The 24,632-nt window shown below is 47.8% G+C and overlaps 1 protein-coding gene across 2 annotated transcripts in view; it reads left to right on the forward strand.

Moving 5' to 3' along the window:
- NCMAP (non-compact myelin associated protein) overlaps window positions 1–24,632 on the forward strand; it is a 51,165-nt gene that overhangs the window by 18,260 nt on the left and 8,273 nt on the right. For both annotated transcript variants that reach the window (XM_010355727.2, XM_030941666.1), the window contains exon 2: window positions 20,929–21,017. In XM_010355727.2, coding sequence (XP_010354029.1) covers window positions 20,936–21,017 — 82 coding nt within the window. In that variant the 5' untranslated portion in view covers window positions 20,929–20,935. The remainder of the gene's footprint in view (window positions 1–20,928; window positions 21,018–24,632) is intronic.

The following is a 24,632-nucleotide window of genomic DNA, read 5'->3' on the forward strand; positions in this document are numbered from 1 at the left end:
AGTCCCCTCTTCTGCGTCTGTATAACCTATTGATCCCGTCTCTCTGGAGAACCCTGACATATACCATGTCCCAGGACACTGAGCTCTGCAGCAGATTCTTCAGAGACAACATCAGAGGCCCGGTAGACATTGGAGACGGTGTCCAGGACAGGTCAGCTCTGAGAGAACCTTGAACCAGCAGTACCAGGACCACTAAGCACAGTAGACAAGGCCCAAAATACTTTTTTTTTTTTTTTTGAGATGGAATCTCACTCTGTCGCCCAGGCTGGAGTGCAATGGCATGATCTTGGTTCACTGCAACCACTGCCTCCCGGGTTCAAGCAATTCTTCCACCTCAGCCTCCCAAGTAGCTGGGATTACAGGCACCCACCATCATGCCTGGCTAATTTTTGTATTTTTGTAGAGACATGGTTTTAACATGTTGGCCAGGCTGGTCTTGAACTCCTGACTTCAGGTGATCCGCCTACCTTGGCCTCCCAAAGTGCTGGGATTACAGTCATGAGCCACCATGCCTGGCCAAGGCCCATAATACTTTTAAGGGCCCTATTATGATGTTTTAATTTCTGGGAGGCGGAGTTTGCAGTGACCCGAGATTGTGCCACTGCACTCCAGCCTGGGTGACAGAGCGAGACTTCATCTCAGATAAAAAAAAAAAATGTTTTAATTTCTTTCAAATCAAGCAGGGGAAAGAACTTTTAGAGCAGAAAAAAAGTTTCAGTTTTTTTCCCTCAGGTTGGAAAAAAAATAAAATTTTTAGAGCCCATGAAAATGGATTGTGCTGGGAGGGCCCCGCAAAAGTCATAATGCACCCGATGGAGTCTTCATTCGTTCAGACAGGTTTATTGGGCAGGGTGCTTTCTGTCAGCTCTTATTCGATCCTTATAATCCAGATGAGAAGATGAGGCTCCTGGAGGGTGAATAATTTGTCTACAACAGTGAGTTTAAAGGTGGCAGAGGCAGAATCTGAACCTAGGTCCATCTGAGTCCAAATCCTTGTCTTCACCAAGCCACACTGGTCATTTGCAAGCTCATCATTGTATTTAACCCAGTCCTCACAGATTAGGAGCAATTGCCCCATTTTAAACTGAGGAAACTGGCTGGACGTGGTGGCTCACGCCTGTAATCCCAGCACTTTGGGAGGCCAAGGCGGGCGGGTCACCTGAGGTCAGGAGTTCGAGACCAGCCTGACCAACATTGTGAAACCCCTTCTCTACTAAAAATACAAAATTACCCAGGCGTGGTGGCACATGCCTGTAACTCCAGCTACTGGGGAGGCTGAGGCAGGAGAATCGCTTGAACCCAGGAGGACAGAGGTTGTGATGAGCTGAGATCGCACCATTGCACTCTCAAAAAAAAAAAAAAAAAAAAAAAAAAAAAAACTGAGCAAACTGAGGCCTGGAGAGGAGAAGACAGTGCCTTGTGCCTTGCCCATAGTCACTTGGCTAGATAGTGAAGGAGTCAGAACTAGCTCCCTCATCCTGATCCTCTCTGTATAGCCGCATTGCCCCATCCAGATCTTCTCCTGCCCTCCCTCGCTGTCCCCACCCTCCACCCTCACCACTGCCACCCTGCACAGATGGCTCCCCTGCCTGTTCCCCTGCCTCCCTTTCTTGGTCCAGTTTCCCAGCCACAGAAAGGCCACTTAGGTCCGTGCAACATCCACATCCCACCTTCTGACAAAGCTGGGGGCTGGCACTGCTGCTTGAGAGGGTGGGAAGAAAAGACAGGCGGCAGGCCAAGGCGAGAGTGTAAGTTTAAATGACACCGCAGGTCCCCCAGACAAACGCCCCTCTGTATCTCTGAGCCTATTGTGACTGGCCACTGGCCAGCTCACACCACAGGCAACTTGAACGGTTGGGATTGTTTCCCCAACTCCTGTCCTCTCTGGAGTCCAGTGACTGCCAGGCCCAGGCTTGGCAGGAAAGGGGAGGGGTGTTCCTTCTGGAATGGAGGGTGTGGAGGCAAACAAGCTTCAGGGAGGGTGAGGGACCACGTCTTGAACCAAATGAGAGGCTGGAAGAGTCACAAGGAGGAAGGGGCCAGAGAGGGAGATCCCTGGTCCCCAGCTGTTCACTTTGCAGGAGGGCAAACTGCAGTCCAGACAGAACAAATGGCCTGCCCGAGGTCACACAGCAAGTAAGTAACAGGGGTGAGACTAGAATCCAGGACTCCTAACTCCAGCCGAGGGTTCTTGCCCCCCATCTCAGGCCTCTCTGTTGGAGTTTTCAAGGTGACTGTGTTAAGCAGGTGAGGCAGTGAGCCTGATAGACCAAGACCTTGGGGCTCAAAGAAAGGATGTCATGTAGGGCACGTTGGCTTACGCCTGTAATCCCAGCACTTTGGGAGGCTGAGGCAGGTGGATTACCTGAGGTCAGGAGTTCAAGACCAGCCTGGCTAACGTGACGAAACCCTGTCTCTACTAAAAATACAAAAAAAAAAAATAAAAATTAGCTGGGTATGGTGGCAGGCGCCTGTAATCCCAGCTCCTCAGGAGGCTGAGGCAGAATCACATGAACCCAGAAGGTAAAGATTCCAGTGAGCCAAGATCGCGCCACTGCACTCCAGGCCTGGGTAACGGAGCGAGACTCTGATCTCAAACAAACAAACAAACAAACAAAAGGATGTCACATGCTAAAATTAAAGAGCACTAGATTTCCTAGAATTTCATATTAAAATGCAGATAATTCCAGAGAATTGTCATCCTTAACTCATTAATAAACACTTTGAGGTTAACCAAGCCCTTCCATAAGGCAGAGGAAGAGACAGAGAAACAAAAGCGAGACCACCAAAAGATTCATTAGGGATAAACTCAGAGTTTTGGAGTTTGTAAGAAGACACTGGCCTTGTTTTTCTGTTTTTTGTTTGTTTGTTGTTGTTTGTTTGCTTTTCGTTTGTAGAGATGGGATCTCACTGTATTGCCCAGGGTGGCCTCCAGTTCCTGGCCTCAAGTGATCCTCCCACCCTGGCCTCCCAAAGTGCTGGGATTACAGGCTTGAACCACCGCGCCTGGCCTGGCCTTCATTCTGGATGTCAATACACCTGGTTCCAAAGAGATTGCTGGCACTCATTTGGATTTGAATTTTTTCCTGCACTTCCATCCCTAGTTTTTTTTTCTCAGAAGTTTTCAGTTGCCTTGTTCGTGGCATAGATATCAACTACATCTACATAGTCTTGCTTTTTGTAGGTGGCAATTAGAAGTAACTCAGAAACCTCAGTTTGAGCTTTTGGGAGACTTAGTGCCTTCCAACAGCAGGGTGGTTGCAAGGAAAGCTTGAGGGAGAGACGCATGGGCCGTGGAAGGGGTCTCACAAATTGCCTCCCGGCCATGGCTCATTTAGGGGTGGTTTGGTTCTTGCTACTGCTGTTACCCATTTTGTTTTGAATGAATTAGAAAGGAGGTCTAAAAAAATGCACCAAATAGGCGGGGCGCAATGGCTCACTCCTGTAATCCCAGCACTTTGGGAGGCCGAGGCGGGTGGATCACTTGAGGCCAGGAGCTGGAGACCAGCCTGGGCAACATAGTGAGACCTGTTTGTACTAAAAATACAAAAGTATTAGCCAGGCATGGTGGCATGTGCCTGTAATCCCAGCTACTCAGGAGGCTGAGGCACGAGAACCTGGGAGGCAGAGGTTGCAGTGAGCCGAGATCATGCCATTGTACTCCAGCCTGTGAGACATTGTCTCAAAAAAAAAAAAAAAAAAAGTACCAAATAAATTACCAATGAACCTTCCTCTGTCTATGTGCTCCTGGGGGCTTTGCTGGCCCTCAGTGTCCCCACTTGTAGAAGAGAGGGCAATGGACTCAGGAGTTTTCCAACTGGGGTCTCCAGGATCCTGGGACAAGGAGTTGCTTCCTAGAGCCTCCACAGAGGGTGGGTGGTGTGGTGAAGAGAAATTGGGAGTGGGGTGGGAAGGGGAGTAGCTGGAATAGAAACGAGGGGTTTTAATCCCTAAGCCTGTTGTGGGGGGAGCTTAGTTTTCTTTTTCTTTCTTTCTTTTGTTTTTTTTTGAGACAGGTTCTCACTGTCTCCCAGGCTGGAGTGCAGTGGTGCGATCACAGCTCACTGCATCCTCGACCTCCTGGGCTCAAGTGATCCTCCCATATCAGCCTCCTGAATAGCTAGGACTACAGGCACATGCTACCATGCCCAGCTAATTTTTATTTTTTGTAGAGATTGGGTCCCACTATACTGTTCAAGCTGGCCTCAAACTCCTGGCCTCAAGCAATCCTCCTGCCCCAGCTTCCCAAAGTGCTGGGATTACAGATGAGAGCTACCACACCTGACTGAGAGCTTAGTTTTCTATCATAAACTCATCCCCCGAACTCTCCAACAGAAGAGAAGAGTAGATCTCCTTTCCATCTAGACAAACACATCAGAAAATCTACACGTTTCATTTTTAATTTGGCTGACAGAATCTCCCCCACCCCAGTCAGGCTGGTTACCCCAGACGGTGCCCAGCAGCTCAGACCTCCGCATCTTCTTGCTCCTTCCTACTAGAGGCTGGAGCCCCTGGTCCCTGGAATCCCTGCCCTTCTCTTGCTTCACGCCTCCCTCACTTTAGTGGGTGCATCCTCCAGGGGCTTCCTGGGAAAACGTGCATGGGGTAGGGTGGGTTTTTTTTTTTTTTTTTTTTAAGATCTGCATGCCCAAAAGTGTCCTTTCTCATAGCATCCTGTTCTTGTTTTATAGATGCAATATCTTAGCTGTCTGAATATATTGATGTTTTCTTCTGCTCTGTGCATTGTCTCTACTTGCCTTAAATGCCTCCATCTGTTCATTTGTTTTGTTTGCTATCTGTTTGTCATGCTTGGAACTTCTCTCCTCTCAAAGGTCTGTTGATGGTCCTTGGCTATCTGTTCCTATTTAAAAGTAAGACACACGCTGGGGGTGGTGGCTCATGCCTGTAATCCTAGCGATTTGGGAGGCTGAGGCCAGAGAATCCCTTGAGTCTAGGAGTTCAAGACTAGCCTGTGCAACATAGCAAGACCCACCTCTACAAAACTAAAAATTTAAAAAGTTAGCCAGACATGGTGGTGCGCACCTGTAGTCCCAGCTGCTCAGGAGGCTGCACTTGGGCCCAGGAGTCCAAGGTTGCAGTGAGCTATGATTTGCACCACTGCACTCCAGCCTGAGCAACAGGGTGAGACCTTGTTTCAAAAATAAATAAATAAATAAATAAATAGGGAAACAAAAACCCATTTAAAACTCTAGGTGAAGTGGGCAGAGCTTGTCAACTAGCAGCCTCTCCATAGGCCGACTGGACAGAACCTGGCCATTGTATTAGAGGATCCTCTAGTCAATCAGTATCTGTAGATCTATTCCCTTTGACTGCTCAGTTTCCCAGAGCCTAGGCTGTGATATTCCCCTTTTCAGCCAGAGATTAGCCTTTGGCAGAGCTAAGCTTCCCAGACAAATGTGCCTATGAATCGCCTGGGGTCTGGCCGAGGGGTAGGCTCTGGCCAGCAGGCCTGAGTGGAGCTGAGAGTCTACATTCCCAACAAAGCACCAGAGCTGCCAGTGCTGCTGATCCATGGACCACACTGTGAGGGCCACAGCCTGCAGCAGCACTGCCCAAAATGACTTGACACAATCCTGTGCTGTCCAACGCAGGAGCCACCAGCCACAGCAGATGCCGGGCAGCTGAAACGTGGCTAATGCGACTGAGGCACTACATTTTTAATTGTATTTAAGTGGAATTCATTTTTCTTTAACTCACTATGGCTGTATGTGGCTATCATATCGGGCAGTGCAGGTCTACCTCCTCCTGGCTATCTCTGCAGAGGAGCAGAGCTCACTCTATTCTGCAGGGTGGAGGAGGCCCACAGTGGTGAGGACAGAGGGAAGGGGTGGAGGGGGGCAGAGTGGAGCTGTGCCTTAACTTTTGTCTTCCTCTTTTTTTCGGGGGGCGGGGGGATGGAGTCTTGCTCTGTCACCCAGGCTGGAGTGCAATGGCTCGATCTCGGCTCACTGCAACCTCCACCTCCCAGGCTCAAGGAATTCTCCTGCCTCAGCCTCCTGAGTAACTGTGACTACAGGCATGCACCACCAAACCTGGCTAATTTTTGTATTTTTGATAGAGACAGGGTTTCACCGTGTTTTGTCAAGTTCCAGCCTGGTCTCGAACCCCTGACCTCAGGTGATCCGCCCGTCTCAGCCTCCCAAAGTGCTGGAATGGCAGGCGTGAGCCACCGCACCCAGCCCGTCTTCCTCTTTTTAGCCCCACCTGGCACCCTGAAGTTTGGTGCTCTCTTTCACCCACTCACTCCTGAGTCTTTGGAGGGTTTCTGCAGTGCAATCAGCTTTAATTGGTTTCCCCAGTCTGTAGGTTTGGGCCTTGGCCTTTTCCAGGCTGTAAGTCATACTCAGTCATTGGCTTTTCCAGCTTTCACACCTGGATTGGCCTCTCTCCAGTGTGGTTGTTTTCTCTTCTGTTCCCTTTGGCCTTGAGAGTTGATGCCTCTTGATTCTTGATTCCTTTACTGTCATATGTCAGGGGGTTCAGGATGAAGCAGAGATGAATACTCATGCTCCATCTGGTTTGTTTAACCAGCCAGAAGTCCTTTCTTCCTTTCTGCCTTTTTTTTTTTTTTTTTGTGATGAAGTCTCTCTGTGATGCCCAGGCTGGAGAGCAGTGGTGCTATTTTGGCTCACTTCGACCTCCGCTTCCCAGGTTCAAGTGATTCTCCTGTCTCAGCCTCCCGAATAGCTGAAATTACAGGCGCCCGCCACTGTGTCTGGCTAATTTTTGTATTTTTAGTAGAGATAGTGTTTCACCATATTGACCAGGCTGCTCTCGAACTCCTGGCCTCAAGTAATCCACCTGTCTTGGCCTCACAAAGTGCTGGGATTACAGGCATGAGCCACTGCGACCGGCCCCTGCTTTCTTTTGTTTAAAAGATGTATCCCAAACTTTGTTTATGTCAAGATAAGGCCAACTAGAATTCATCCTTCTTACCTGTAAGTTTCCTGCAGGCAGGAAATTCGTTGTGTTCAGTAGCCTAGAGAAACCACCCTAAGTTACTGGACAGCCTCAGAGTTGCTGGGAGAAGTCCAAGGCTCTGCCTGTCTGTGAAAGAACCCAGCTAACCAACCCAGTGCACTTTCTCTAGTCTGTAAAGGGATTGATGAGGCTCATGGAAGGGCCAGACAGCTGAAAGACATGCTTGCAAATCAGAACCGTCCAGGGAGTGGCCTAAAGCAGACAGTCTACTTTAGTAGACATTTATAAGACTAAAGTCCTTACAAGACAAAAGACCTTCTAAGCCCTTGGCAGGGAGGAACTTTAAAAAGGAAGATTTGAGACTGGTTATGAGTTAACTAGGCAAATAAATCCCACAGATGGGATAGAATTTGGGCTGACAGGGGCTGGGCTGAAGTGGTCCTTCAGGACAAGATGAACTATAGATACCTTTGAAGTTAGGTTGGAAGTACTTTGGTGCTAAGACTTACATGAAATCAGCTTGCTCAGCAGGGAAGGAATCAGGCCTGCTCAACTGCCTCTTGAGCCCACTCCCTATTCCCCTACCCCAGGTGGCCCGGCGGCTCCGGGACTCTTCCTCTGTCCATCTGTCACAGCCCTTCTCATGCGCACCCTCCTGATGTGTTGCTGGTGCCTACCATCCCCTGTACACATCGGATCCACCTCAATGCCTCCCACGGTACTTGGCCTATGTGTCCTGCGTGTAAAGGCAGTGTAGACGAAGCAGGAGTGAATTCAAAGTGCAAACCTTGGGATCAGTCAGATAAGACTCCAACTCCTATGTAGGAAGCTGAATAATGGCCTCCCTAAAACATCCTCATCCTAATCCCCCAAACCGGAGAATATGTTAGTTTACACAGCAAAAGGAACTTTGCAGATGTAATTAAGTTAATGACTTTGAGGTGAGGAGATTATCCTGGATTAGCTGAGTGGGCCTAATGTCATCATAAGGGTCTTCATAATCGGGAGGCAGGAGGGTCAGAGAGAGAGGAGGAGATGTGACGATGGAAGCAGAGATCAGAGAGAGCGAGGTAAGACGATGCTACGCTGCTGGTCTGAAGATGGAGGAAGAAGCCACGAGCCAAGGAATGCAGGCAGTTTGCAGAAGCAGCAAGAAAAGGCCCAGAAATGAATTCTCCCCTAGAGCCTCCAGAAGGAACACAGCTCTACTAACACTTTGATTTTAGCCCACTATGACCAACTTAAGAATTCTGACCTCTTAAACTGAAAGAAAATTACTGTGTGTTGTTTTAAGTCAGTAAATTTGCAATAACTTGTTAGAGCAGCAATAGGAAACGAACAGATCTGAGCTTTGCCATGTGTCAGCACAGATGCCTTGGGCAAGTTTCCTAACCTCTCTGGGCCTCAGCTCCTTTGTCTTTAAAATAGGAATGATATATCTGAGAAAACATATACAAAGTACTTGGCATGGTAACTCACACGTGCGGCACTTGATCAATGGTAGTAATTGTGCTTTTGGTCATCGCCATTGTCGTCATTATCACTGTTACTGGTTGTTTCTCCGCAGACGTGAAAACAGACTGGACATTTTCCTTCTTATCTAGATCTTCTTGGATAGAGAGAAGAGGAAACTGTTAAGAGGCAGGCCAAATAGCGCTACTCCAGTGATTCTCAACCAGAGAAAATTTTGTCTCCCAAAGACTTTTGGAAATGCCCTGTAACATTTTTGGTTGTTACTACTGGGGGGATGCTACTGGTATCTAGTGAGCAGAGGCCCAGGATGCTGCGATGCTGCTGAATATCCTGTAATGCACAGGACAGCCCCTCACAACAAAGAATTACCTGGCCTGAATGTCAGTAGTACCAAGGATGAGAAACCCTGCCATACTCTGAGGCCTGGCTGTACCTCTTGGGCTCAAAATATCAACAGGTAGAAAGAAAAGTGAGCAGAGAGTGGCCAGGCATGGTGGCTCATGCCTGTAATCCCAGCACTTTGGAAGGCCAAGGTGGACGGATCACCTGAGGTCAGGAGTTCGAGACCAGCCTGGCCAATATGGGGAAATCCCATCTCTACTAAAAATGCAAAAAATTAGCTGGGCGTGGTGGCACACATCTGTAATCCTAGCTACTCAGGAAGCTGAGGCAAGAGAATTGCTTGAACTGGTAGACAGAGGTTGCAGTGAGCTGAGACTGCGCCACTGCATTCCAGCCTGGGTGACAGAGCAAGACTCCGTCTCAGGAAAAAAAAAAAAAAAAGAAAAAAGAAAAGTGAGCAGAGTCCTTCTCTAGCAGGGTCACTGGCCCTCAGAGTGTCCCCAGGAATACTGCTTACCTCCTGGGGGCCAGGGTCGCCGAGGACAGTTTGGAGTAGGAGATCTGAGTTTGAGACTCAGCTCTTCCATCGACCTGCTGTTAGATTTTGGCTAAGCCCCTTAACCTCTCTGGGCCTCCCTTTCCTATCAGCACAGTGGAGATGAAAAGACCTGCCTCGTTGTGTGGATTGAATGGGAAAGCATGTGACAGCACAGTGCCTGGCACTCGGGTAGGGACTGCTTGAGTGTTGGCTTCCTTTCCTCCTGGCCTAGAACATCGAGGTGGCATTATTACCCTCTGACATATTCACTGAGGGGCATAAACCCATTAACCCTGTGCCTCCCCCTGCCCCACAGGGACAGTGGGACACCTGGAGATTTACGTGGGTGCTCATACGGAGGTCGAGGACTCTCAAGGGCTGGGTCCTTGGCTTGAGCCCAAAGACTGAGAGACAGATGGAAGCCACAGGTCACATTCTAGCTCTCAGTCAATCTCTACCACAATGTCCACGGGTCTCTTCCTCCCACCGACATCTGGCACTGTGTGTGCCACACTTTTGGCACCAGCAAAATAAGCCTTGTGACCACTTCCAGCTGGGGTTTCTATTTATAACTCTTAGCACATACAGCTTATCATATCTGCAGGTCTTGGGTCAGAAGCTCCTGGAGTCCCCTTTCCTTACAATGCAGGCCACAAAAATCAGACCAAAGGACATCTGAGCCGCTGTTTGTCAGGGTGGGTCTTACTTCACAGGTGTGATGGGCCTGAAGCCAAGACTTCCAGAGCCACAGGCTGCGGCCTTTGCCCTAGGACTGCAGTATGACATTGATCAGGCACCTTTCTGTGGTCATTGCTGGGCTAGGCATGGAGTGGGCGGCGGGGGTGGGGTTGATGTCCAGTACATGTGATTGAAGAAAAGATTCTGAAAGGAAACAATTCCTTTTCTCATCCTTTTGGTCTGAGTTCCTCAGGACGTAATCTCCTCGGCCCCTCTGGTTTTTTGGTTTTTATTTTATTTATTTATGTATTGTTCTTTGGTTTAAAACAGACCCACGGCCCTCTTTGAGTCTTCTCAGTCCTATGTGCAGGGTGAGCGCTGGTTGAATGGATGGGAGGACAGATGGACAGAAGAGCGGGTGGAAGGACTGTGTGCCCGGTGAGTGGGTGGGGGCATCAGTGAATGGCAGGATGAAAGAATGAATGCGTAAATGCAGCAGAAAATGTGCTTCCAACTACAAGGAACACATGTTCAGTATATGATTGCATATGGCCTCCAATTCAGGGGAGCACTCGGCAGAATTCCTACCCCAGCTTTGGGAGCTGTGATACACAGAACCATGAACAGACAGGGCAGATAGGGTGGGGAGCTTATGATAAGGGACCAAAGAGGAATGGAGGGTGAAGGAACTGGCCATGTAGGATTCAGGTGGCTCGGGTGACTATGTACCCTACATAGTTCATTCCCGGGTTTCCTTTCTTGTGCACTGCTGTTGCCAAATCAAAGTCCCTGCATGGAATCTGCCTTGGTTTGTTCCAGTCTCGAGTGCCTTCTAGAAAGGATCGCTGCCTTCCAGATTGACCTGCTCACGCTGACTTCCCTCTCCTCACATCCCCTGAGTCCATATCTACAAAGAAGAAGAAGCTTTTGGAAGACACTAGTTCTTGAGTGAAACTGTGAACAGTTCCATATAACAGAATCACTGGTTGGAAAAGCCCTTAGAGATGATCTCCAAACTGGGCAATTTTACAGGCAGGAAAACCAAGGTCCAGGGAAGGAAGAAGACTTTCCAGGATCAGGTACCAAGTGAGTGACAAGGGAAATCCCGGTTTTCCGAGTCTCAGGTTATGAATCCACAGCTTGCTCTTCCCCTGTCCAGCCACAGCCTGTGTGCCTCACTGGTCCCATCAGGACTCTCTGGGGGAGATCTCACTGTTTCCTCTGTCTCTGCTGTCAATGGAGATGGAGAGGAAGATCAGGTCCTTCAGAGGTCCTGGTGAACCTCTGCTCAGATCCCCTCCTTGGGACACCAGGCTTCATGGTCTGACTCCCTGACCTCCCTGTTTATACCTGAGTTTGACCAAATGCAGCCCAAAACTTGACCAGAGACCAGGGCATTCAAGCTCCAAAGAGACAAAGAGAGCAGGGAGAACACAGACTGGAGTCAGGGAGAGGTGAAGAGAGGCTGGGAACTGCCATGAGCACTCCAGGCACTCTGTTGAGCAGTTGTGGTATCTCATTTATTCTCACAACCCCACGAGGTAGGGGGTGTTATCCCTGTTTTACAAATGAAAGAGCGGCTCAGTTTATCAAGCTGGTCAGTGATGAGGCAAAGATGAAAATCCAGGTCTACCCAACCCCAAAGTCATTGCTGGGTCATGAGCCTCTAGCCAATGTGCTGTGTCACAGCACTGTCATTTCAGCCATCCAGGAGGAGCTGAAATGTCTCTCCTGAGGGTCCAAATCAACAAGGTCAAGGCTAACAGGGATCAATGCAAAGTCCTGATTGTCAAAAAGTCATTTGCACAAGTGCAGAATGGAGTCCTGGCGACTGGACAGCAGACCATCATGATATTGTCATCATGCGACTGTCACTGCCGCTGTCTTTCCACTTTGTAGTTTATAAAGCCCCTTCACGGCTGGGCGCGGTGGCTCGCACCTGTAATCCCAGAACTTTGGGAGGCTGAGGTGCGCGGATCACAAGGTCAGGAGTTTGAGACCAGTCTGGCTAAGATGGTGAAACCTCGTCCCTACTAAAAATGCAAAAATTAGCTGGGTGTGGTGGCAGGTGCCTGTATTCCCAGCTACTTGGGAGGCTGAGGCAGAAGAATCACTTGAACCCGGGAGGCGGAGGTTGCAGTGAGCTGAGATAGTCCCACTGTACTCCAGTCTGGGAAACAGAGTGAGACTCCATCTCAAAAAAAATCACTTGGTGATCTTGGGGCTTTGGCCATTAACAAGTGTAAGGGTAAGTGTGAAAAACAGTAGGGGGCGTCTTTCAGTAGGTGGATAGGAGCAGTGTGCTGTGGCTTCCTATAAGGCCAATGAGCTATTTGTTTTTATCAATCCAGGGCAATATCAATAGATATCGTCTACAGCACTGTGCTGAATATATGACATGTTTCATCTTATTTAATTCTCACAACGCTATGGAATTGTGACTATTATAATTCCTATTTCACAGACCAGAAAACCAAGAGGTGAAGAAAGTTGGCCAAGGTCACACAGCTAGTAAAGAGCATAATTCAGGCTCACATGTGATAAGCATCAAGAAAACTGTCATTCTGAACATGTCAGCACCCCTCTGGAGTCATGTGTCCAGTTTTGGGGTCGTTCTTAGGGGAGCCCTTGACACAGAGGAATGAGGAGCCCATGAGGGACACCATCACCTGAAGACTTGTTTGAAGGAGCTGAGAATATTTACCCCAGAGAAGAAAATCATCAGAGAACATACAATTGCTGTTTTCAAGGGCAGAAAGCTCCTCTGCTTAAAAACAGATGGGCTTCACAGGATGTTTACCAACCTGCAGCCAACTACTATCGCCACCTATTGGTGGGAGGTAACATTGATGTGGTGATACCACCTACCCTAACTGCTCTGTTCCAACTCGGAAAGTTTGAATTGAGCCTTTCATACACAAAGGTCAAAGGTGCTTTTCTTCTCTTTTCTTTTCTTTTCTTTTCTTTTCTTTTCTTCTCTTCTCTTCCCTTTGCTTTGCTTTCCTTGTCTTTTCTTTTTTCTTTTCTTTTCTTTTATTTACAGGGTTTCACTCTGTAGCCCAGGCTGGAGTGCAGTGGCGTGATCTTGGCTCACTGCAGCCTCTGCCTCCCAGGCTCAAGCAATCCTCCAGCCTCAGCCTCCCAAGTAGCTGCGACTACAGGTGCACACCACTATGCCCAGCTAATCTTTGTATTTTTGTAGAGAAGAGGTTTCACCATGTTGTCCAGGCTGGTCTCGAATTCCTGGGCTCAAGCAATACACCCACCTCGGCCTCCCAAAATGCTGGGATTATAGATGTAAGCCATCACTCCCCACCACAAAAGTGCTCTTAAACCTGACAGGTTTTCACTTAGAAGAGGTAGCAGATTTACCTTTGTGGGGACATAATTTGCACCAATAAGTAAAAATTACAAGGTGCCAATATGAAGGTCAATTTTCTTTTTCTTTTTCTTTTTTTTTTTTTAGGAGTTTAGGAGTGGAGGTTTAATAGGCAAAAGAAAGAGAAACAGAAAGGAAAACAGCTCTGTCTTTAGTGAGAAAGATGGGTCTTCTGAGAGGAAAAGACTCAGTTTTCTTTTTCTGTTAATTTTTTGAGATGGTATCTTGCTCTGTCACCCAGGCTGAAGTGCAGTGGCTCGCTCACAGCTCACTACAGCCTCAAACTCCTGGGCTCAGGCGAATCTCCCACCTCAGCCTCCTGAGTGGCTATGATTACAGGTTCACTTCACCACACCTGGACTGAAGGTCAATTTTCTGACCATTAAAACATCCCAATATCTCCAGGAGCTGCTTGGGAGTAGTGAGCCACTTGAGTGGAGGAGATCAAGTCTTGCTAAATCTCCCCTCTCTCAGGAGATTGGGAGAAATCAATCCCAATGTTTTGGTGGGTCGAGGGCTTTCGTGGGTTACCTGCTCTGAGTTACAGGTGGTCGTTTGAGGAGCGGTCTGCCAGGGTGGGTAGTCTCTCCATTGTCTTATCCAGGGAGGAGCTTGTAAGCCAGGCCAGAGGGAGAGGGGGTACCCCTAAGGCAAAGCTTCAGGGGAGATATTTTGGATAGGTGGGGGTCGACAGCATTTATCTTCCAGATTCAGCTCTTAGACTTGGTCAAGAGCTAGTCAGAGAAGGATGGATCCGTGAATAAATGGTTATGACCTGCCATCACTTCCCAAACTCACCTCCCACACAGGCCTTTGTAAACAACCCAAGAAAACAACAGGTCCCTTGTAGATTCCGTAAATGTGATCGAGGCTCTGCTGAAGACAGAGGCTCAGAGTGTGGCCAAGGGCAGGAGTAGTTGGGTAGGAGTCAGGGTCAGGGTCAGGGGCCTGGGGCAAGGGCCCTTGTCTGTCTGCTGAACCCTGGCCTGTGTGGGTTTTTTCATCAAAGCCCCACATTGATCCAGGTGGCCCTGGATGCTGGGCCACCTGTGCCTTGTGGATTTGCTAGGAGGGTTTTTGAAGAAGGAGCTGTGAAATTGGACAGACCCTGGCTTGAATCCTGGCATGGTTTTCATATCAGCCTTGTGAAGTTAAGGCAGTTTCTTCTCTGCTCCGAGCCTCAGATTCCTCATCTGCAGAATGGACAAAGTGCCTGTGCCCTCCTTACTGGATTGGTATGAGGATTAAGTGAGATCTCCATCATAAAGCACCGAGTGCAGTGCCTGACACACAGTGCATTATTATTATTATTAAATTAGCCTCTTTCAGTGAAGACTGGCCTTCCTCTCCCTGTCCTCTCCCTGTTTTCTATGGCCATGGCCCTTAGTCTTAAGGATGTTTGATACTGAAGTGCCCCTGCTGGCCCTCACTTGGTTAACAACTGTACTGGGGCCCCACACATGAAAACACCCACATCCTTGGCCATGGCTATGCTACCACCCTCCCTCCCACCTTCTCTGATGCAGCAGGAACAGAGATGCAATTGAGAGCCCTCAGTTCCAAGATGAGGCCAGATATGCTCTGAGATTCCTCACTGTTCTCTGAGAGAGAAGAGCAACTGGGTCCATCCAAAAGACAGTCTGCACCTGGAACTTGGCACCCAGGAGGTTACCCCTGCAGGACCTGTAGAGGAGCCTGTGTCCTGGTGGCCTTAGGTGGCTGCATTACTGGTCAGTGTGTGTATGTGTGCATGTGTGTGCATCCCTGTATTCCTGCAGTGAACCAGTGTGTGTCAGAGACAGGGTGGGGCAGTAGGAAGGATGCAGATGTTGCCGTTTGCAACACCCAGGTTCACAAACTAGCTCTGTAGCGTCGGGGCTACATAAGCGTGGAGAGTTAGCTTTATGTTTTTATTTTTATTTTTATTTTTTTATTTTATCTTTTATCTTTTATTTTTTTGAGACAGAGTCTCGCTCTGTCACCCAGGCTGGAGTGCAAGGGCGCTGATCTCAGCTCACTGCAACCTCTGCCTCCTGGGTTTAAGCGATTCTCCTGCCTTAGCCTCCCTTAAGAGTAGCTGGGATTACAGGCACCTGCCATCACGCCCAACTAATTTTCCATGTTGGCCAGGCTGGTGTCAAACTCCTGACTTCAAGTGATCTGCCCACCTCGGACTCCCAAAGTGCTGGGATTACAGGTGTGAGCCACTGCACCTGGCCGAGAGTTAGCTTTATATGATCAAGTCTCAGGGTCTTCATTTGAGAGAAGGGGAAAGGAAAACTTATCTGACATGGCATTTTGCTAGTTAAATAAGGGCGTGGACAGAAGCTATCTGGCGCAAGGTCTTGGCACATGGCAAACACTCAGATGGCAGCTCTGTCATTTCTGTGCATGTTGGTTTCACAGTGAATATGTCCATGGGTCTGGGTTGGCCAATGATTGTTCCATGTCTGTCTCACTGAGCAAACCTTGATCCACAGCCATCTCTTTGCATCTCTTTTCTGTTTTTAAAGGGAATTGTATGAAAGCCTCACTGGTGAGTCTTCTTAGCTTGATATTGGTGAGGCTAGAAGGAGAAAGGTTAGGGAAATATGTAATAATACCCTTCACAGGCTGAGGCAGGGCCAGCATCTCTCCTTAGAGTAGAGGTGGGCAGTGCTGGGTGGGAAAGGCTTTCATTCCAAATTCTCATATTTGTCTGTGCTTTTAAAATTTTATTTTATTTATTTAGTTTTAGAGACAAGGTCTTGCTCTGTCACCCAGGCTGGAATGCAATGGTGCCATCACGGCTCATTGCAGTCTCAAACTCCTGGGCTCAACTGATCCTCCCTCCTCAGCCTCCCAAGTAGTGGGGACTACAGGCACACACCACCACCAGGCTGGCTAATTTGTGCTTATTTTGACAGAAAGAATGTCTCCTTGTTTTCAGCTCCAGATCCCCCTGTCTCTAAGTTAGTTCAGCAAATATTTACTAATATTCACTATAATACTTGCTACCATTTAGTGAGCATTTAAAAACCCTTTCCATACCCCACTGCTCACTCTCGGCTCCCTTAGGGAAAGGGAGAGGCAGTTCGTTTTATGGGTGAGCAAATGAAGCTGGGAGAAATTCAATTACTCATTCCAGCCCTTGCACGGCGAAGGAGAGAAGACCCAGACACTTTATCTGAGGAAGGTAGAAGGATATGAGAAAGAACAAGAAGTAGTCTCTATCCTCAAGGACCTGACAATGAAATGCAGTATTAATGGCAGACAAAGCAGTGGACACATGCCCCAGGTGGTGTTTCTTTGCAGGGTGCTGCTGTGGGAGGGTAGGGGACAGAATCGCTATTTCTGTCTGAGTGGGAGTCTTCCTTGGGGGGCGACTGGGGACTGGGCTGTGTGTTTTTTTTTTTTTTTTTTTTTGAGATGGAGTCTTGCTCTGTTGCCCAGGCTGGAGTGCAGTGGCGCGATCTTGGCTCACTACAACCTCCACCTCCTGGGTTTAAGCGATTCTCCTGCCTCAGCCTCCCAAGTAGCTGGGACTATAGACGTGTGCCACCATAAGCGGCTAGTTTTTGTATTTTTAGTAGAGATGCAGTTTCACCATGTTGGCCAGGGTGGCCTCGATCTTCTGACCTCAAGTAATCCGCCCACCTCACCCTCTCAAAGTGCTGGGATTACAGGCGTGAGTCACCATGTCTGGCCTGGGCTGTGTCTTCAAGGCTATATTCTTTTTCTTGGGGAGCAATAGAGCATGGCCAGCCTGAGCCTGTTTCAGGTGTTGGGAGACAGGAAGCCCAGGCAGCGAGACAGAGTGGCAGGAGTGGGGAGGTCAAGCAGAGTCACATGGGGTTCCTGGTGGGAGCCTGAGTCTGGGAGTCCGGAGGGTCTGGTCTTTGGAAGGAGGGGTAGATAAGAGCTAGGGAGTGGTAGGAAGGGCCCCGGATTAAGGGAGCGCAGATAAGGTAGAGGCAGAGCCCACCCTATAGATTAACAGGGCCAGGCCACAGAGGCCATTCTGACCCTGTGAAGCCCCCGGGGCAGGCCACTGCCACCAGAGCCCCGAGCTGGGGTGCAGATGGCCCGACCCTAGTGTGTGTGTTTCAAGGGGGGTGCTGACCCCTGCTTCCATCAGAGTTGGGAGAGCAGGAAAGCTGCAGCCCATAGATAAGGACTCTGTGGAGAGATCTTGGGTAAGGACTGGGGAGGCCAATGCCTGGGGCAGCCAGCCCAGAGGCAGCAAAAACCAAGTATGATGGGGGAAGAGGCAGTGCCGTGTTGTCACAGCAGTTTGGCAGAGGGTGGTGTGAGTAGCTGAGATGTTAAAAACTGAGGGTAGAACCAGCCAGCGAAGGGCTTTCACTACCAGATATTGAAGTGTTGACAGGGGGAATGATTGTTTTCTGAGCCCCAGAATCATACGATCAAACCTGTAGTCTGTCGTGCTCACTAGAACGTGAGCTTCCCAAGCCAAGGAGTTCGTCTAGTACTCACTGTGTATTCCCAGCACTGAGCACAGCATCAGTCACTTAGTAGGTGCCAGGTTGATATTTAATAGATGTGTTTCATAGATATGTACAGCCACAATATATGCAATGTTTATGGATATATCTATGTTATGTAGTAAGCATTTTAAAACTTTGATGAGAATACACACTAAAGATCAAGGGAGTGGTTACTTTGGGGAAGAGAGGAAATAGGATTGAGATAGAATACAAAAGGGATTTCAGCTATGTCTGATTTTTTTTCTTATAAAGAAGAACTGGGACCAGGCGCGGTGGCTCACGCCTGTAATCCCAACACTTTGGGAGGCCGAGGTGGGTGGATCACTTGAGGTCAGGAGTTTGAGACCAGCCTGGCCAACATGGTGAAACCCCGTACTACTAAAAATACAAAACAGCTGGATGTGGTGGTGGGCGCTTGTAATCCCAGCTATTCGGGAGACTGAGGCAGGAGAATCACTTGAACCCAGGAGACAGAAGTTACAGTGAGCCGAGATTGTGCCACTGCACTTCAGCCTGGGTGACAGAGTGAGACTCCATCTCAAAAAAAAAAAAAAAAAAAGAAGAAGAAGAACTGGGCTGGGCATGGGGGATCATGCTTGTAATCCCAGCACTTTGGGAGACCAAGGCGGGAGGATCGCTTTGAGTCCAGGAGTTTGAGACCAGCCTGGGCAACATAATGACACCTAGCTTCTACAAAAAAAAAAGTTTTTTTAATTAGCCAGGCATGGTGGTGAATGCCTGTAGTCCCAGCTACTCAGGAGGCTGAGGTGGGAGGATAACTTGAGCCTGGGAGTTTGAGGCTGCAGTGAGCTATGATCACATCACTGCACTCCAGCGGGGGCAGCAGAGTAAGACTCCGTCTCAGATAAATAAATAAATAAATAAATAGAACAACTGAAAAAAACATGACTGTAAACATCTGTTAAATGTGAGTGGTCAGTACATGGGCTCCTATAATATTTGTCTTCATAATTTAAAAAACATTTCTTACTTTTAAAAAGAAAATAAATTTATGCACCATTTTAAAAAGTGTCCAGAATATCTCTTTCTCCAGTAGATGGCTGTGTTGAGGCCTATGGTTTCTTAAGATTACAAACAAGCCTAGGCAATTCTCTTGAGGTAGACGCTGCGTGAGGTAGACGCTGCGTGATTGTCAGCAGCTGGAGTAAAAATGCCACTCTAAAATAATGAAGTTGGTTTGCTTCCTTATATTCTTGATGCCTATAGTTCAGAGTGATTATTTATTTATTTTTATTTTTATTTTGAGACAGAGTCACTCTGTCGCCCAGGCTGGAGTGCAGTGGTGCAATCTCTGCTCACTGCAACCTCCGCCTCCCATGTTCAAGTGATCCTCCTGCCTCAGCCTCCCAAGTAGCTGGGATTACAGGCACCCACCAACATGCCTGGCTAATTTTTGTATTTTTAGTAGAGATGCAGTTTCACCATGTTGACCAGGATGGTCTCAAACTCCTGACCTCAGGTGATCTTCCCACCTCAGCCTCCCAAAGTGCTGAGATTACTGGCATGAGCCACCATGCCAGGCCCAGAGTGATTATTTATAATATCATTGTGCTTAGATTATGGTTCTTGGTGGAGGATCTCAACACTTCTTTCCAGTGGTGACATCATACTAACTGTAAATCCTGGCTCACCCCTCAAATGTAACATTGTAGCCTTGTGCATTTTGATTCTTAGTGGCCCCAGGGTAAAAAAAATACACTGTACAGTCAGAGAGTGAGTCCAAGCTCCACCTCCTACTTGTATGACCGGTTGATTCACTCAACCACCTTGAGTCCCAGCTTGCTCAATAGGAGGGGTAGATGACGGCTACTTCTCAGTGACTGAGAGGATTAAATCAGATAATATAGTGTGTGAAGTCTCCTGAGACAGAGCCTGGTACATGGTAGATTCCCAAACTGCATTAACTGTCTTCTGATTGAAGGCTTTGTACGACCCAGCCTTTGTTCTCTCCCCTTACGCCCCAACCATGCCCATTTTTCAAGGCGTATTCGACTGTATCTCTCCCATGAAATTGTTCCTCACAGCCCAATGGCTCATGTCACTGACTGCTTGATAATCATAGTTCAAAATTAGCCAGGCGTGGTGGCACATGCCTGTCGTCCCAGCTACTCAGGAAGCTGAGGTGGGAAGATCACCTGAGCCCAGGGAGGTCGAGGCTGCAGAGAGCTGTGATTGCACCACTGCACTCCAGCCTGGGTGACAGAGCAAGAACTTGTCTCAAAAAAAATTTGTTTAAATCATAGTTAATTTTTCATCCATTTGTTTATTTATTTTTGCCTCCTCAGATAGTAAAGCCTTTAAAAGTAGGAATGCGGACCGGGCATGGTGGCTCACACCTGTAATCCCAGCACTTTGGGAGGCTGAGGCGGGCGGATAACGAGGTCAGGAGATTGAGACCATTCTGGCTAACATGATGAAACCCCGTCTCTACTAAAAATACAAAAAAAAACTAGCCGGGCGTGGTGGCGGGCGCTTGTAGTTCCAGCTACTCGGGAGGCTGAGGCAGGAGAATGGCGTCAACCCGGGAGGAGGAGCTTGCAGTAAGCCGAGATGGTGCCACTGCACTCCAGCCTGGGCAACAGAGCCAGATTCTGTCTCAGGAAAAAAAAAAAAAAAAAAAAGTAGGAATGCCAGTTCAAGTGTCATTGCAGTCATTGGAGAAAAGCCCACCGGAGTGGAAGATTGACATCTTGGGTTAAATTCTGTTAGGTTAACTTGGGACTCCAGGTAGCTTTGGGGACTTTGGTTTCACCAGTAAAATGGCAACAGTAACTCACCTCACATAGTTTCAAGAGATTGATCCAGATGTTTGAAGGAGCTGAGTAAATATTGTTGAATAAATTTAAACCGTTTTGAAAAACAAAGTTCCTTACAAATGTCAGGTATTAGTATTAAATTCCTCCCCATGCCACGGTATCTAATAATGGGTTTTGTATTTACTTGCTGCCAAGAGAAACTACATGCTTGAATATTCTACAGTCATCCAGATAAAGACCAAAAGAGGCATCAAGTAGCAATAATAAGGATTTATCTAATTTTAAACAACATTTCTTCTTCTTTTTCATCAGGATCGAGATGACCACAGCCACCCCTCTGGGGGATACCACCTTCTTCTCATTGAATATGACCACCAGGGGAGAAGACTTCCTGTATAAGAGTAAGGTCAACTTGGCTTGGAGGCTTGGGGAGGGATGGCCGGTCATGGTCACAGTGCAGAGGTTAAGAGTATGGGCTCCGGACGTGGAATGCCTGGGTCTCAGGCCCAGTTCTGCCACCAGCCAACTGCAGCATTAATGGCAGACAAAGCAATGGACACATGCCTCAGTGGTGTTTCTTTGCAGGGCACTGCTGTGGAAGGGTGGGGGACAGAATGGCTATTTCTGTCTGAAATAGCAAGTGGGAGTCTTCCTGTGGGGACAACTGGGGACTGGACTGTGTCTCTTTTTTTTTTTTTTTTTTTTGAGACAGAGCACATGACTTTACTGCTCTGTGCCTCCTTTTCCTCATCTATACAATGGGGATATTAAAGAAGCTACCACGTAAGGCAGTTGTGATGACTAAAGGAGATAATCCAGGTCGACAGTTTGGCACAGCCTCTGGTACATACTAAAGTACCTAATGATGATGATTATTGTTATTACTACTGGCTGGGTGTGGTGGCTCACACCTGTAATCCCAGCACTTTGGGAGGCTGAGGCAGGTGGATTACTTGAGGTCAGGAGTTCGAGACCAGCGTGGCCAACATAGTGAAACCCTATCTGTACTAAAAATACAAAGATTAGCTGGGCATGGTGGTGTGCACCTGTTACTCAGGAGGCTGAGGCAGGAAAATCAACTGAACCTGGGAAGCAGAGGTTGCAGTGAGCCGAGATCGTGCCACTGCACTCCAGCCTGGGCAACAGCGTGAGTCTCCCAAACAAACAAAAAAATATTACTACTACTACAATTGCTATTGTTTTCGTTAAAAAGTCTTGGGACCTAGAAGGCACTGAAATTTGAATCTCTTGTAAAATGGCTCTACCTGGGTCACCTTAAAATGTAGCCACTGCTGGGCATGGTGGCTCATGTCTGTAATTCCAGCAATTTGGGAGGCCAAGGCAGGCAGATTGCTTGAGCCTGGTAATTCAAGACCAGCCTGGGCAACATGGGGAGGCCCCATATCTACAACAAATATCAAAATTAGCCAGGCATGGTGGTGGTGCTCCTGGAGTCCCAGCTACACGGGAGGTGCTGAGGCAGGAGGATTGCTTGAGCCTGGGAGGTTGAGGCTGCGGTGAGCTGAGATTGTGCCACTACATTCCAGCCGGGGTAACAGAGTGATAACTTGTCTCCAAACAAACAAACAAAATTCCCAAGTAGCTATTTTTATACTATTTTGCAAGGCAAAAAAACATCCCATCAACTGATGAAAGAGTAAATGAATGTAGGTGGGAAGAATGAGTTCTGGGGAGGCATTTGCCGTGAACAAGTGGTCACCGGAAGGAAAAACTTCAGGATGACTCTTCAGAAAATCAACTGATTGTATAAGGAGACACTTGGGTGTGTGTCAGCCATTTCAGCTGGCTACACATATAACCCTGGGCATGGGACAGACTTCCCTTCACACAGGGAAAGTGTTTCACTGTGATAAACAGCTTCAGGCTGTGGTTCTGGCAGGTGGCTGGATTAATGGCAGGATGTGTCTCTTCCTTGAAGACTCAGAAGGGGTTGCTCCCAGGACGGGGTCCCATGGGCTATCCTGCTCCTTGCTGGGTGGGCAGACCTACAGAGGCCTGAGGAGGTATGTCTCCAAACAGTTTTGAGGGAAATGCAGGGTAGACAGAATCACTAACAGGAAGATGAGAATAATTCTGTTTTTATTGAACTGAAAGTAGTGGTTCTTGGCTGGGTGCAGTGACTCACGCCTATAATCCCAGCACTTTGGGAGGCCAAAGTGGGCAGATCACCTGAGGTTGGGAGTTTGAGACTGGCCAGCATGGTAAAACCCCATCTCTACTACTAAAAATACAAAAATTAACTGGGTGTGGTGGTGCACACCTGTAGTCCTAGCTACCTGGGAGGTTGAGGCACGAGAATTGTAAAACTTTCTGTTCTGTTAGCTGATGCATGTAGCCCCCATCACGTTTCCCACGCTTGCTCGATTCATCACGACCCTTTCATGTGAACCCCTTAAAGTTGTAAGCCTTTAAAAAGGCCAAGAATTTCTTTTTCGGGGAACTCGGCTCTTAAGATGCGAATCTGCCGACGCTCCTAGCTGAATAAACCACTTCCTTCTTTAATCCAGTGTCTGAGGAGTTTTGTCTGTGGCTCGTCCTGCTACACTTATACTAAAATGGTATCCATTGTTTGTTTAAAATTCTGATTTTATCTGGCAACCCTACCACCAAGGGCCATTTGGCATTGTCTGGAGATATCTTGGTTGTCACGGCTTGGTGGGGTTGGGGGGAACTTGGGGGAATTGCAAGTGGCATCTAGTAGATAGAGGCAAGAGATAAGATTAAACATCTTGCAACGCACAGGACAGCCTCCCCAACAAAGAATTAGCCAGCTGAGGTTGCAAAACTCAGAACTAAAGTCTCCCCAAGAAGGAAAATAAGCTAAGTTGCCCCATGATGCATTTCCTGCCCTCTCTGTTTCTTCCCTTCCAGCGTTTCTTCCTATGAATATTTGCACATGGTTGTTTGCTTTTTAACTTTTTATAAAGGCATTACTTACATTCAAAATGTGCATAAATCATAAGTGCCCAGCTGGGTGAATTGCCACAAACTGAACATACCTGTGCAACCAGACCCCAAATCAAAAAGCAGAGCCACCACCAGTATCCCAGAGGTCATGGTTCCCCTTCTAATCACCATCCTCCACCCACCCAAGGGGACCTGCTAGTCTGACTTTTATCACCATAGATTAGTTCTGCTTGGTTTTGAACTTTATATAAATGGCCTATAGATATACCATATACACTCCTTCATATCTGGCTTCTTTTGCTCTACATTATGCTTGTATTCACATATTAATGGTTGTAACATATGCTATATAAATACATATTGGGTTGATGTATGTAATCTCTTCTATTTTCTTTTTTTTTTTTTTTCTTTATTTTTTGAGACAGAGTCTCACTCTGTCACCGAGGCTGAAGTACAGAGGTGCCATCTTGGCTCACTGCCTCACTGCAACCTCTGCTTCCTGGGCTCAAGCGATTCTCGTGCCTCAGCCTCCTGAGTAGCTGGGATTACAGGCGTGTATCACCATGCCCAGCTAATTTTTGTATTTTTAGTAGAGATGGGGTTTTGCCGTGTTGGCCAGGCTGGTCTAGAACTCCTGACTTCAGGTGATCTGCCTTCCTCAGCCTCCCAAAGTGCTGAAATTACAGGTGTGAGCAACTGCACGAGGCCTATTTTCTATACTTAACATCATCATAAGTGATCCCAGGTTACCATAGTCTTCATAATCCTCATTTAAATGATTGTATATAACCAGGAGTGGTGGCTTACACTTTAATCCTAACACCTTGGGACTCTGAGGCAGAAAGATTGCTTGAGGCCAGGAGTTCAAGACCAACCTAGGCAACATAGCAGGACCCTATCTTTACAAAAATTGTTTTAAAAATTAGCTTGCATGGGGCACGTACCCATGGTCCCAGCTACTCAGGTGGCTGAAAAGGGAAGATCACTTGAGCCTGGGAGTTCAAGGCTGTAGTGAGCTATGATTGTGCCATTGTACTTTAGCCTGGATGACAGAGCAAGACCCCACCTCTAATAATAAATAAATGGTG

Source organism: Rhinopithecus roxellana, chromosome 12 (assembly GCF_007565055.1).
Source record: "Rhinopithecus roxellana isolate Shanxi Qingling chromosome 12, ASM756505v1, whole genome shotgun sequence".
In the NCBI taxonomy this organism is placed as follows: Eukaryota; Metazoa; Chordata; class Mammalia; order Primates; family Cercopithecidae; genus Rhinopithecus; species Rhinopithecus roxellana.